This window comes from Sinohyriopsis cumingii, chromosome 15 (assembly GCF_028554795.1).
Source record: "Sinohyriopsis cumingii isolate HCF-2022 chromosome 15, ASM2855479v2, whole genome shotgun sequence".
Taxonomy (NCBI): domain Eukaryota; kingdom Metazoa; phylum Mollusca; class Bivalvia; order Unionida; family Unionidae; genus Sinohyriopsis; species Sinohyriopsis cumingii.
This window is the reverse complement of record NC_142975.1, coordinates 7,392,934-7,409,465: the sequence shown is the minus strand read 5'-3', so window position 1 is coordinate 7,409,465 and position 16,532 is coordinate 7,392,934. Positions and strand designations below refer to the sequence as shown.

Below are 16,532 nucleotides of genomic sequence, written 5' to 3'. Positions count from 1 at the left end.
GAAGTGATAACCCATATCAATCAGACCATTCATTCAGGATGGGTGATAACCCATATCACTAAGACCATCCAATCAGGGCAAGTGATAACCCATACCAATATGACCATCCATTCAGGACAACAATGAAGTGATAACCCATATCAGTAAGACCATCCATTCGAGACAAGTGATAACCCATACCAATAAGACCATCTATTCAGGACAACAATGAAGTGATAACCCATATCAATAAAACCATCCATTCAAGACAAGTGATAACCCATACCAATTAAAAAGACCATCCATTCAGGACATAGCCCATATCAACAGGACCATCCATTCTGGACAAGTGATAACCCATACCAATAAGACCATCTATTCAGAACAATAAAGTGATAACCCATACCATTAAGACCATCCATTCAGGACAATAATGAAGTTAAAACCCATATCAATAAGACCATCCATTCAGGACAAGTGATAACCCATATCAATAAGACCATCCATTCAGAACAATAATGAAGTGATAACCCATGTCGATAAGACCATCAATTCAGGACAATAATGAAGTGATAACCCATATCAATAAGACCATCCATTCAGAACAATAATGAAGTGATAACCCATGTCGATAAGACCATCAATTCAAGACAATAATGAAGTGATAACCCATAGCAATAAGACCATCCAATCAGGACAATAATGACGTGATACCCCATATCAATAAGACCATCCAATCAGGACAAGTGATAACTCATACTAATAAGACCATCCATTCAGGACAACAATGAAGTGATAACCCATATCAATACGACCATCCATTCAGGACAAGTGATAACCCATACCAATAAGACCATCCATTCAGGATAAGTGATAGCCCATATCAATAAGACCATCCATTCAGGACAATAATGAAGTTATAACCCATATCAACAGGACCAACCATTCTGGACAAGTGATAACCCATACCAATAAGACCATCCATTCAGGATAAGTGATAACCCATATCAATAAGACCATCCATTCAGGACAATAATGAAGTTATAACTCATATCAATAAGACCATCCAATCAGGACAAGTGGTAACTCATACCAATAAGACCATCCATTCAGGAGAATAATGAAGTGATAACCCATATCAATAAGACCATCTGTACAGGACAAGTGATACCCCATATCAATAAGACCATCCAATCAGGACAAGTGATAACTCATACCAATAAGACCATCCATTCAGGACAACAATGAAGTGATAACCCATATCAATAAGACCATCCATTCAGGATAAGTGATAACCCATATTAATAAGACCATCCATTCAGGACAATAATGAAGTTATAACCCATATCAACAGGACCATCTGTTCTGGACAAGTGATAACCCATACCAATAAGACCATCCATTCAGAACAAAAATAAAGTGATAACCCATACCAATAAGACCATCCAATCAGGACAATAATGAAGTTATAACCCATATCAATAAGACCATCTGTTCAGGACAAGTGATACCCCATATCAATAAGACCATCCAATCAGGACAAGTGGTAACTCATACCAATAAGACCATCCATTCAGGACAATAATGAAGTGATAACCCATATCAATAAGACCACCCGTTCAGGACAAGTGATACCCCATATCAATAAGACCATCCAATCAGGACAAGTGATAACTCATACCAATAAGACCATCCATTCAGGACAATAATGAAGTGATAACCCATATCAATAAGACCATCCATTCAAGATAGGTAGCCAATATCACTAAGACCATCTAATCAGGACAAGTGATAACCCATACCAATATGACCATCCATTCAGGAAAAGTAATAACCCATACCAGTTATAAAGATGATCCATTAAGGACAATAATGAAGTGATAGCCCATATCAATAAGACCTTCCATTCAGGACAAGTGATAACCCATACCAATAAGACCATCCATTCAGAACAATAATAAAGTTATAACCCATATCAATAAGACCATCCATTCAGTAAAAGTAATAACCCATACCAGTTATAAAGATGATCCATTCAGGACAATAATGACGAGATAACCCATATCAATAAGACCATCCATTCAGAACAATAATGAAGTGATAACCCATGCCAATAAGACATTTCAATTCAGGACATGTGATGACCCATATCAATAAGACCATCCATTCAGGACAAGTGATCACCCATACCAATAAGACCACCCATTGGACAAGTGATAACCCATATCAATTATAAAGACCATCCATTCAGGACAATAATAACGTGATAACCCATATCAATAAGACCATCCATTCAGAACAATAATGAAGTGATAACCCATGTCAATCAGACATTTCAATTCAGGACAATAATGAAGTGATAAGCCATACCAATAAGACCTTCCATTCAGGACAATAATGAAGTGATAACACATATCAGTAAGACCATCCATTCAGGACAAGTGATAACCCATACCAATTATAAAGACCATCAATTCAGGACAATAATGAAGTGATAACCCATACCAATAAGACCATACAATCAGGACAAGTGATAACCCATACCAATAATGACCATCCATTCAGGACAATAGTGAAGTGATAACCCATATCCATAAGACCATCAATTCAGGACATGTGATAACCTATACCAATAAGACCATCTGATCTGAACAAAAAGAGGCCACATCAGTAAGACATCCATTCAAGACAATAAAGAAGCCATATAAAAAATGTAAGGCTGGCCTTGCAAATAGCCATCTAGAATGTAAGCATTATCATTATTGTAATACTGGAATGACCAAATATCATATATACTCAGTCATAGGTCCAGTCAACCTGTAATATTGGAATGACCAAATACCATATATACTCACTCATATGTCCAGCCTAATTGCAATCTGTATAGACCCATATAAGCCACATAATAATGCACCAACAGACCTGGGTCTATGCACTTTGTTAGGAATAACTTGAACAACAATATTTACCATGATCTGCTGGTGCTTATACAATTATCAGATCAGGGTGTAGTATATTGTTTTGTGTTGGACTTGACTTATAAAATAGTAAATGGTATTGCAAGAAATTAAAGAAGGAAAGTTTTGTAAATATCTGAGTGATCATCTGTTTGGGAAAAGTAGCTGTTAAAGGTTTTTTTTTAAATTTTGGAGGTCATCAGATTCATTTAGGAACTGGAACATGTGCTGGAAAGTGTTTCAGTGAAAATCCCATGCTGATATTACTATCCATTTAAGGGAAGTAGTGATATCATTTTCAAGCTGTCCACCTTTGATCTGAACCATTTTTATTTAAAAACAATATGAGATACAAAATCTTTTAGCAAAAAGCCCCTGTCAATATGATCAACTGCTTGGTAAAAATGGTAATGAGATTTTCAAGATGTTTGTCATAATGGCCACATGAAATGTCCAAGGGCAACATTTTTTTTTCCAGACCATCTAGACATTACAATTGGTCATCTAGTGAAAACTTAGGTTGATATGCCCTCCAAGATGGCTACTATGGAGAACAATCATGTCAGGTCAGCACCGTGTACATTTAGGTAGATATTATAACATGCCTTTTTGGTCAGGATGAGTGACAGTTTCAAGATGGCCACTAGACCAACATACAGGATGTGAGGTCAGCATCATTTTTATTGAGGACGGCTACATGGTAGAGATGAAATGCATGAGGAGTAGAAAGAAGACATTTTAAGTCAGCCATCATGCTGACCATATTGGATCTAAGATCAGCATTATTTTCATTTAGGACAAACTAGATACTTTAAGACATCTTTTGGTAAAATCCTCATGTCAATATTGTTTTCCATTCAGGAGTAGCCAAATACAAAATATTCAATACAGCTGTTATGATAGCCATATTAGATGTCAGACCTGCTCCATTTTTAGTTTATAATAACTGGATAGAAGTCTTTTGGCAGAAAGCTTATGTCATTATACAGCAGGAGAATCAATAACAAGATTTTCAAGATGATTCTACCATGGCTGCCAAATTGCAGGTAAGATTGGTACTATCATCATGCAAATTTGTCTTGTGAGAGCCCCATATTGATATGACTGTTCAGGAGGAATAGCAATAATATTTTCAAGATGGCTGCTATGGTGGCCATATTGGATGCTCAAGCAACACTATTTTCATTTTTTAGACCAACTAGACTTTGGGATGTGTAGGCAAAGTTTCATGACAGGAGTAAAATAAACTTGTTATAACAGGCAAATGAAGGACAACAGGAAACGAATAAGAGGACATTCCATACATTCTTCCAATGAACAGATCAATGACCCATAGAGCTAAAACATTTCAATATGACATGTATCATCACAAAGCATCAGACTTAGATTATGCAGACACTTCCTTTTAAACTCAATGACCTCTCTGCTTTAAATTCCATTGCATGTTATCTGCACACATTTACCAACCTAATGATCAGCTCTTGTCTCCTGCATGTGGATTTCAAGAGGTATGATGGGATTGTTTTAACACAGTTAATGAGATAATGATCAGTAATTGCCTCCCACATGTGGATTTCAAGAGGCATGATGTCATTGCTTTAACACAGTTAATGACATAATGATTAGTAATTGCCTCCCACATGTGGATTTACACAGGCATGATGTCATTGCTTTAACACAGTTAATGACCTAATGATCAGTAATTGCCTCCCACATGTGGATTTAGACAAGCATGATGTCATTGCTTTAACACAGTTAATGAGATAATGATCAGTAATTGCCTCCCACATGTGGATTTAGACAGGCATGCTGTGATTGCTTTAACACAGTTAATGAGATAATGATCAGTAATTGCCTCCCACATGTGGATTTAGACAGGCATGATGTCATTGCTTTAACACAGTTAATGACCTAATGATCAGTAATTGCCTCCCACATCTATATTTCAAGAGATATAATGGGATTGTTTTAATCTTTTGCAATATTTTGTATAAAATTACCATGTGTACTCCCCTGTAAGTCGGTTTCAACTGCAAAGAACATAAACCCTGATATGCCATCACATCATGCACCAGCAGATCAGGACTATGCTGTTTGCTATACTCTGAACAAACTGCATAGACCTATATCTTCTGGCACATTATGTGACGGCAAATCTTGGTACATGTAGTTTGTAGTTGGACTAAGAAAGTACAGACAGTATTATTGGTTGTTCAGAATGATGACAGATGCATATCTTAAAGAAGTGTGGTACATATTCTTTTTATATATGTAGTATTCTTTTTATATATGGTACATATTCTTTTTATATATGTAGTATTTACCTGGGACAGGAATCCCTGAGTAATACCAATTATCACATAAATGATACATGGCCTTAATGCAGCATAGATGACATAAATAGTGTGTACTGGAGAGCATAGATGACATAAATAGTGTGTACTGGAGAGCATAGATGACATAAATAGTGTGTACTGGAGAGCATAGATGACATAAATAGTGTGTACTGGAGAGCATAGATGACATAAATAGTGTGTACTGGAGAGCATAGATGACATAAATAGTGTGTACTGGAGAGCATAGATGACATAAATAGTGTGTACTGGAGAGCATAGATGACATAAATAGTGTGTACTGGAGAGCATAGATGACATAAATAGTGTGTACTGGAGAAAACATGTTAGCTTACTTGCAAAAATATTTTCAGCATATCTACGCATCAAAATATAAAAAACTCAATAACTTCAAATTTCTGATTGCTTATGATCAAACCAATATTTATCGGTATAGATACATCCTGGTGCCAGCCTTTGCATAGAAAAAACCATACCAGTCACTGCATCTATGTGATTGAAACATGGGTTTTGAATTCTACACCCAAGAGTAAAATGATAAATTCAGGAATAAATTTTCCAAACTTAAGTCTTGAAAAGAATGAAATTCCATTATAAAAAACACTGTCTTGTTTTCCAGTTACAACTAGGGTATCAAAAGATCTTCATGACTAAAATGTTACTTTCATTATCAATCAATACTGGCCAACCAAACCCTATCATATATATATAATATATATATACAATTTTACCTAAACCCACTTCTAGACTGGTTCCCATTCTGATCATTTTGACCTGTGGTGCTGCTAGGCAGACTGTTCAACTTGGGTACCAAAGAGACATCAATATAACTGTCATGTTAGTATAGGACATAGTTTATTTACCAGGATTTGCTTTGTTAAATGAAAGGATTTCCTCAAGTTATAACTAAATTATTCCACCATTTATGTTGTTACTTCAGACTTGATTCCAGGACTAGGCTTTTACTATATCTGTTGCTGCATATGAAAATCTCTATACATGTGTTTTCAGTTCATATTAGTCTCAATACTATATTAAAAGGCCAACAAGAACAAAACAACTTGGTGAAAGAAAAATGTTTTCACAATGATAAAGCACTAACCAGAACACTGTGTGTTCTCGTAAGTTGGTATGTATCCCTCCATACAGTGACACAGTCCAAACTGACAGATGCTGTTAGGAATGTAACACCGCATGGTGCTACTGTCATCGACATCGTCAAGACATAAATCTCCTATCCTTCCTGAAATAAACACAAAGTCTTCAAACACAAGTAAAGTAAATTTTGCCATAAATATATTTTGTAACCAGCCCAAAATGTTTATCTTTTGCAAAATCACAAAATCAAAAATGATGCACACAACAATGAGTGAAGTTAAATTGTGGCTTTGAGCAAAAAGATTTTTACAAACTGCCATATTGTACCTTACAGCATCAACTTGCTACATTTTCCCTTAGAGGGGCATGCTCTACTGTGCCGTAGTAGGAACACTGCTACAGTGAGCCTTAAATTGGCAAGTTGCTACACTTCTCTCTCTTGACTGGCCTGACTATGTAATGGCCTGTACAGTACTCTGTGGTCAGGTACTCTAAATTGTTATTCTACTTATGCTAATATCATGTGAGGTATTACACCCAATCTTATACTACTTTTGTTACTGTCTTATGGCCATGTACATTCAATCTATATACTACCTGTGTTACTGTTTTATGGCATGTACATTCAATCTATATACTACCTGTGTTACTGTTTTATGGCATGTACACTCAGTCTATATACTACCTGTGTTACTGTTTTATGGCATGTACACTCAATCTATATACTACCTGTGTTACTGTTTTATGGCATGTACACTCAATCTATATACTACCTGTGTTACTGTTTTATGGCATGTACACTCAGTTTATATACTACCTGTGTTACTGTTTTATGGCATGTACACTCAATCTATATACTACCTGTGTTACTGTTTTATGGCATGTACACTCAATCTATATACTACCTGTGTTACTGTCTTACGGCCATGTACATTCAATTTATATACTACCTGTGTTACTGTTTTATGGCATGTACACTCAGTCTATATACTACCTGTGTTACTGTTTTATGGCATGTACACTCAATCTATATACTACCTGTGTTACTGTTTTATGGCATGTACACTCAATCTATAAACTACCTGTGTTACTGTTTTATGGCATGTACACTCAATCTATATACCTGTGTTACTGTTTTATGGCATGTACACTCAATCTATATACTACCTGTGTTACTGTTTTATGGCATGTACACTCAATCTATATACTACCTGTGTTACTGTTTTATGGCATGTACACTCAATCTATATACTACCTGTGTTACTGTTTTATGGCATGTACACTCAATCTATATACTACCTGTGTTACTGTCTTATTGACCAGTATTGTCAATTTTTATACTACTTGTGCCACTGTCTAATTGCCAAGTGTTGCCATTTTTTATACTACTTGTGTTACTGTCTAATTGCCAAGTATTGTCAATTTTTATACTACTTGTGTTACTGTCTAATTGCCAAGTATTGTCAATTTTTATACTACTTGTGCCACTGTCTAATTGCCAAGTATTGTCAATTTTTATACTACTTGTGTTACTGTCTAATTGCCAAGTATTGTCAATTTTTATACTACTTGTGCCACTGTCTAATTGCCAAGTATTGCCAATTTTTATACTACTTGTGTTACTGTCTAATTGCCAAGTATTGCCAATTTTTATACTACTTGTGTTACTGTCTAATTGCCAAGTATTGTCAATTTTTATACTACTTGTGCCACTGTCTAATTGCCAAGTATTGCCAATTTTTATACTACTTGTGTTACTGTCTAATTGCCAAGTATTGTCAATTTTTATACTACTTGTGCCACTGTCTAATTGCTCATCATTTTCAAATTTTATACTACTTGTGCTACTGTCTAATTGCCAAATATTGTCAATTTTTATACTACTTGTATTACTGTCTAATTGCTCAGCATTGTCAAATTATATACTACTTGTGCCACTAATTGGCCAGTATTGTCAATTTTTTATACTACTTGTGTTACTGTCTAATTGCCTAGTCTTGTCAATTTTTATACAACTTGTGTTAATGTCTAGTTGCTCAGTATTGTCAATTTTTATACTACTTGTGCCACTAATTGCCAAGTATTGTCAATTTTTTATATTGCTTGTGTCACTGTCTTATTGGACAGTAATGTCAAATTTTTTATACTACTTGTGTTACTAATTGCCAAGTATTGTCAATTTTTATACTACTTGTGCCACTGTCTAATTGCCAAGTATTGTCAATTTTTATACTACTTGTGCCACTCTCTAATTGCCAAGTATTGTCAATTTTTATACTACCTGTGCCACTGTCTAATTGCCAAGTATTGTCAATTTTTATACTACTTGTGCTACTGTCTAATTGCCAAGTTTTGTCAATTTTTATACTACTTGTGCCACTGTCTAATTGCCAAGTATTGTCAGTTTTTTATACTACTTGTGCCACTGTCTAATTGCCAAGTATTGTCAATTTTTATACTACTTGTGCCATTAATTGCCAAGTATTGTCAATTTTTATACTACTTGTGCCACTGTCTAATTGCCCAGTATTGTCAATTCTTATACTACCTGTGCTAATAGCTTATGGCTGACCTCTCTCCATTTATATCCTACTTATGTCCCTCAATGCTACCCTTTTCTCCATTACAAAATAAAAAGCGATTAATGAAGAAAATTCTAAGCATCAAAAGGCACCTCTATTCAACTTGCTTAACATGTGCACCTTGTCTGGGTGAAATACTTGGAACAAACTGAGATATAAACTCTGTAAATGAAATGTGTACATATAGACAGATGTATGGAAATAACCATAACAATATCCACCCATATTACATATCTAGGAAATAAAAAAGACTTAAACGTATGGTATGGGGATGAAAATATTGAACAGAGTTTGTCACCTACATGTATTTTCAAATCACCAAGTTAATGTAAGTTGCTGTCTTTATCCTCCCCTTTTCAATTTTTATCTTATAACTTCCTGACATCAACATCAGACAGTGGTGTACAAAAAATGTTTTGGGCCAAAATGTGTATGAACAGTGACACTTCACTATAAAAGAAGAAGAAATAAACTTGCTTTAATGAATATCAGGATTTTACAGCCAATCTCTAGGCAAAATACTCAAGTATATATGAACCGAACATTTCATCAAATTAAGTGTCCTACTGTGACAAGCTATTCTTTTGGATCTCAGGTTATTGCTTTTAATGGGTTGAAAAAAGGTTTGGTGGTTTAGTGTTTAAGGGCACAGCTACACAAACTGGAATTAATTGCTGTTGCCGATGGACACACTAGGGTATCTGGCCTGGGCTGATCTGATGTTAGAATTAGAACTTGCACCCATTCAGTTTCAAGTCCAACATGCCTACCACTCAGTCACCCCATCACCTGGATTATTCTTCTCTTACTGCGTTGAGAGCCTATCCTACATCAGCAAGCCTAAAGGGGGGTTAAAAAAGAACTAATTTACTTAAAGTTGTTCTTCATTGATGCTCATATTGTTTACTCCTGTGTTAAAGGAAAACATCAAAAAGAACAAAGCAACTATAACCAAAATGAAAGTTGAATATTCTTGCAAATTTACCATAATTCAAGTTTGGTTCTTTGGGTTTGTTGATTGGTGGCTTCTGTGTGGAGTTGCTACTTGGTTTTAAGTGAATATGTCGTGTGGTCTTCCTTGATTTGGTGGTTAGAGCTGGTGGGGTAATTCCCTTTGTAGAAAGTACCTCCCCTGAAATAAGGCAGACATACCATGTACACTATAATTAGGTTACAATTTTACTTTTAAGTTTAGTAAGGAAAGGCAACAGTTTGAAAATAATTTTATTCACTAAAAAAAAAGAACAAAAAAACAATAATGTGTGACTAAAAAATATAAATTAAAAGACAACATAATCAATTCTTATGACACAAAAACATATTTATGTAGTGATTGTTGTGGTCTTCATTTTCTCATCAAGCACCAACTAAATGATAAAGTAGTTCAGTAAACATATTTATAATTTAATGTTTAAATAATAATGTATAACTGACATCAGGCGATGACAAAAGTTTTGATGGATATCAGTCTTCTTATTACTTCTTACATGAGGTTTTCACCAAAAGATTTTTATGATATCTAGGTGGTCAAAAATGAAAATGCTGCCAATCTGACATCCAATATGGCCACCAAGGCAGCCATCTTGCTGAAAATCTTGTGTAACTTGTAACTGAATCTCAGTATGTATTTAATATTTCGAATATTGCAAGCAAATTTCTTACTCGGAAATTATAATTTGATTCAATATATATAAACTATATTTTTATGTTTGAACCAAAGGACACTAAATATTAATTACCCCTGCAAGGTCCATGATGTACAACCATGATTTCAACCTGAATGCGGCAGGATGCTTTTCGCAGCAGACATGTAGAGGCATATGTTTCTCCATTAGAGCCACAGACAGTTTCTGCCCTCCCATTGTTATTGCATGTTATGTCACACACACACTGTGCTGTTTCCCAGAACTTGGCACAGGTGGCTCCAAATTGGCATTCCAACTCTTCACATGACCGTGCCTGTATGCCTAAAACAAGGGGAATAACTCTGTATACATATTATAATTAAATAACAGCGACAGCTTAAAATTTCATGAGATTATCTATACATAAAAAATTGAAAATCATTCAATAAGCTTGAAAATCTTATGAGATTATCTATATATAAAATGTGAAGATCATTCAATAAGTTTGAAAATCTTATGAAGCTTGAAAATCTTCCGAGATTATCTATATATAAAATGTGAAAATCATTCAATAACCTTGAAAATCTTATGAGATTATCTATATATAAAATGTGAAGATCATTCAATAACCTTGAAAATCTTATGAGATTATCTATATATAAAATGTGAAAATCATTAAATAAGCTTGAAAATCTTATGAGATTATCTATATATAAAATGAGAAAATCATTCAATAAGCTTGAAAATCTTATAAGATTATATGGACATGAAATGAAATAATCACATCAAATTTCATTTGCCCCAGTCAAACAGGTTTCACATAATCTTACTACCAAGGTTTGCCAAAGAAAATTTAAACGTTTAAAAAGTATTTTAAAAAAAGCAAAATAAAATTCAAAACTAATTTAATTAGATGAAAATCTAAACATATCACATAAATATGGACAGAAACAGGCCAACTAAATTGCATTTGTCTGTGTAAATAAGCTCTTACATGATTATGCCAACAAGCTTTTCAGAATGGATAGATGGACAGTTGGACAGAAATAACCAAATTCATCATGAGACCCTTGAAGCAAGCTGTGGAGGCATACAAAAATAATGCAGAGTGGAATCAATGAATTTACTTAAAATGAATATATATTCCCTGAAAATATATATTTCAAAGACAGGGATTGTGAAATATGCATTAGATTTATATAGTTGTCTTGTCGACCTTGAAGACTATACATTTTACATGACAATGACTACTACATAAGTGTCCACAAGATTTTGTTGTTTGTTGTTCTTTTGGCAGTTTAACATAGCGTTTTGGTGCATGATTGGCTACACATGGCTGCCGGCATAATTGGTGTTAAGAAGAATCCTGGAAAGCCTTGGTAAGAACCATTGACCCACAGGAAGCTACTGGCAAGCTTTGTCACATACCCATATTGGCCAAGCCCAAGATTTGAACCCACACAGACAGATGTGAGAATTGGCAGTGAAAGATAAAGTTGAGCACTATAGGCCACTCACCCACCTGGTGCCCCTTCCATAAGAACTTAAAATTATGACATCTGAATAATATAAAGCAGAACTACAGTTAGAAGCAACATCATAATGTTATTCAATCATTAATGTGAAATTTAATAGAACACACTCATCATAATGTTATTCAATTATTAATGTCAAATCTAATAGAACACACTCATCATAATGTTATTCAATCATTAATGTCAAATTTAATAGAACACTAACATGAGAGTACATTTATATAATAACTGCTTGCACATTGCTGAATGACAACGCTTTGGCTGCTAAATGATATTTAAAACATTGTAGGAATTGATGCAAATGTATTGCTCACATAAATAAGCCACTACAGCTGTATTACACCACTACCCCATAGCACATCTCCTGTATCATATCTCTACCCCATAGCACACCTCCTGTATCATATCTCTACCCCATAGCACATCTCCTGTATCATATCTCTACCCCATAGCACATCTCCTGTATCATATCTCTACCCCATAGCACATCTCCTGTATCATATCTCTACCCCATAGCACATCTCCTGTATCATATCTCTGCCCCATAGCACATCACCTGTATCATATCTCTACCCCATAGCACATCTCCTGTATCACACCACTACCCCATAGCACATCTCCTGTATCATATCTCTACCCCATAGCACATCTCCTGTATCACACCACTACCCCATAGCACATCTCCTGTATCATATCTCTACCCCATAGCACATCTCCTGTATCACACCACTACCCCATAGCACATCTCCTGTATCATATCTCTACCCCATAGCACATCTCCTGTATCACACCACTACCCCATAGCACATCTCCTGTATCATATCTCTACCCCATAGCACATCTCCTGTATCACACCACTACCCCATAACACATTTCCTGTATCACACCACTACCCCATAACACATCTTCTGTATCACACTGATACCCTATAACACATCTCCTGTATCACACCCCTACCCCATAACACATCTCCTGCACCACACTGATATCTAATAACACATCTCTTGTACAACACCAAAACCCCATAACACATCTTCTGTATCACACTGATACCCTATAACACATCTCCTGTATCACACCCCTACCCCATAACACATCTCCTGCACCACACTGATATCTAATAACACATCTCCTGTACCACACCAATACCCAATAAAGCATCTTCTGTATCACAACGATACCACATAACACATCTCCTGTATCACACCACTTCCCCATAACACATCTCCTGTACCACACCACTACACCATAACACATCTCCTGCACCACACTGATACCCAATAACACATCTCCTGTATCACACCACTACCCCAAAATGCATCTCCTGTATTACACCATTACCATTAACACATACCCTGCATCACACCACTACCCTGTAACACACCCCTTGTATCACACAACTACTCTGTAACACATTGTCCATATCACATGGATACCCCATAACAAATCTATATCACACCATTACTCAATGATGATGATGATACAGTCAAGAAAAGCTTAGAACTCCTCTAAAACAATTTAAGTATAATGATTTGTCTACATGCACATCTGATGACTGTCATGGAATAAGGCAAGACAATAATTTGGTAATGCCTAAGATCAAGTTGGGTGACTGGTTTCTTGGATGCATACAACGTTACCATGGGTACTTCATATCTTTGTTTGTTGTGTGATTGGACAAGATACCCATATAGCACAATGTGCATGGGTACTTTATCCTGGTCATATACATTTTTTCCCCTGTATTTATAGGAGATATATTGTTTTATGCAACACAGTGATCATGTCAAGGAGTGTCAATACACTTACGACTTACAACAGCCATAGGAGTAAGTGTTAAAGAAAATACAAGTCAGTTTTGTAACTGTACATATAGTATGACCCCGCTATAACGCAGTAGTTGGGATCCATAAAACCTGACCACTTTATATACCGAACCGTGTTATATACAACCAAGTCATTGAGCTGAAGAAAATGTACCCCCAAAAAAATTTTGTGGGGTGTGTGAGTAATAAATGTGGGTGGTAAAATACGTGCTTCATCGGCACAGTTACCATCTTAAATTGATGCATATTAAATGAGAAATACACCTGTAGTGAAAACAGAGAAGACATAATATAATAGTTTACTTTATTTAGAGAACCATGAATTGGTACATATAAGTGAATCCTGTTTATATATAAATGTCTAATGTATAGCATGAATAGAGTATCAACACCGTGTACTCACCTGCGAACCTCATCATATACATTGAATCAACAATACAAGTGATTCCATCAAAAATATGCACACACACAGCTTTAAAATATTCATTAATTTTGTAACAGGTCATACTGGTCTGAATTCTGTGGAAAAACATAGCACAATCACATAACGAATAACGAAGCACATTTACTTTAAAGTATGTTCCAAATTGGTAAAAGTTAGTTCATGTTTTAAGCCGCCATTGGTAACGTTTGTAAGCATAAATTTTTTCCCTACAAAAAGGAAACTTTCACAGCACAGTTAATGTGTTCCAGTCATGTTGGAAAATGCAAAAATCCATCAGATTCCATCACTTTTATTTAAGTTTGGTGCTGACTTCCTTTGAAGAAAAGTTCTTTGCTGTTATTGAAAGATTGTAGTCGGCTTTCTTTGATGAAGGGTGCATGCGCAATTGAAGTCATCACTAAAGGACAGCTTTGGAGAACCAAATGAATGCCCATTTCTTATTGTGGCGGCAATATCAAATAATTGTGTTGCATGATTGAGACTTTTATTTTTTCCATTTGCTGAATACATTTTCATAACAGTCGGTGCTTCAAAGGTAATCTGTTTCCTTTGAAATTTCAGCAACTAGTTTATCTGAGTACATTTTTAAAAAGTTATTGGCTGTCGTTTAGACTATTCTAGTTACTGTCCCTCCATGCGCATACATACTGAATAAACCAATAAGTACAATGTATTTTTTTTTTTTTACATTTGTGGTAGCAGCGTGATGCTGCCTTCCACGCATGCATCTGAAAATTAACAAAGGGGCAACGGACAATAGAGACGCAGGTGTTCTGATGACAGGGATTATTACAGAAAATGTGAGTGTTCTGAAGGATTTAATTCTGAGTGAAAAGAGGAGGAATTTTACCTATCATCTACATACAAATGTCAGTCTTTGTAAATATATTAATTACTAACAAGCGGCCAAAAATCTGATGAAAGATATAGTACAAGACAATGCCTTGTCCAGTTGATCTCCATTACCAGAAATGTCAACAACAAAAATGTGGATATTTCACAACATACAGAACTCATGCTAGATGTCAGGATAAGCGGATTATGATATAACAATGCACTGTTTAGATGGTTTGTCAGTATGGACAAAGAATTTGTTTCTGTAACAATAGAAAAATTTCAGTGCATTTTATATCCAGTTTGTGGCTTCCTTTCATGGGGCCTCTGAATTTCTGCTCTCCAAACCAATGGTTGTATATAAAAGTTTAAACAGCCAACAATGTGCCAACAAGTAAAAAAAGCCACAAGGTATGTTTTGGAGCTAATAAGGACAAACAATCCAAGTTTGCGACATTGGCGAGGACCTATGCAATCCCAGAATAAATTTTTTATGCATTTTTTCTTCTTCTTACTTTTAAGAAGAAAAAAAATACTTTTTCATTTTCGAGAAAAATACATATAAAATTTCAGGAGCCAAGCCACAATCATCGTGTATTATTCATATGCGATCTCTTCCCCAAAATGATAAGCAACTTTTTATGTTTTTTGGTACTTTTTAAGAATTTTTTTTGTGCACAAGAAAAATATATGTATATGAAATTTTGGGAGCCACACCATGACCACTTTATATCTGAATTTGTGTTACAATGTAGTGCTATAGTGGGGTCACACACACTATATATATATATATATATATATATATATATATATATATATATATATATATATATATATATATATATATATATATATATATATATATATATATATATATATATATATATATATATATATATATATATATATATATATACACATATCATTATTTTTAAATGTCTCCCATTAATGTATGTACTGTTTTTTATTTGTCTCTCTTCAGATGTAAAATACTAGAAAATTGTTGGTCTGTGATAATTCATTGCTAGGGGTGTATTTTGATGTAAAAAATATGGTAGCATGTATTTATGGATTTCCTCTCTGCATTTAGTTTACATCTTATTATGATCAGCTTGTTATATATATAGCTGGATGGATGGATGGGCTGGAAGAACCAGAAAGGTGATGGCATGACCTGCAGTATGGCAGCATAGCCATTGATATTGATTCAACTGACATTGTATCTGTTACTGCATGACTGGACATGTACGATAAGAATTCTAGATTCTGGAGAAGGACTAGGAATAGTGATGTTAAT

General features: G+C 34.9%; 1 protein-coding gene across 6 annotated transcripts in view; it reads right to left on the bottom strand.

Moving 5' to 3' along the window:
- Positions 1–16,532, bottom strand: part of LOC149781218 (agrin-like) — a 454,787-nt gene that overhangs the window by 66,431 nt on the left and 371,824 nt on the right. For all 6 annotated transcript variants that reach the window (XM_089935296.1, XM_089935300.1, XM_089935297.1 and 3 more), the window contains 3 exons: positions 10,710–10,937; positions 9,956–10,102; positions 6,393–6,533 (listed from right to left, as the gene is read on the bottom strand). In XM_089935296.1, the coding sequence (XP_089791422.1) occupies positions 6,393–6,533; positions 9,956–10,102; positions 10,710–10,937 (516 nt within the window). The remainder of the gene's footprint in view (positions 1–6,392; positions 6,534–9,955; positions 10,103–10,709; positions 10,938–16,532) is intronic.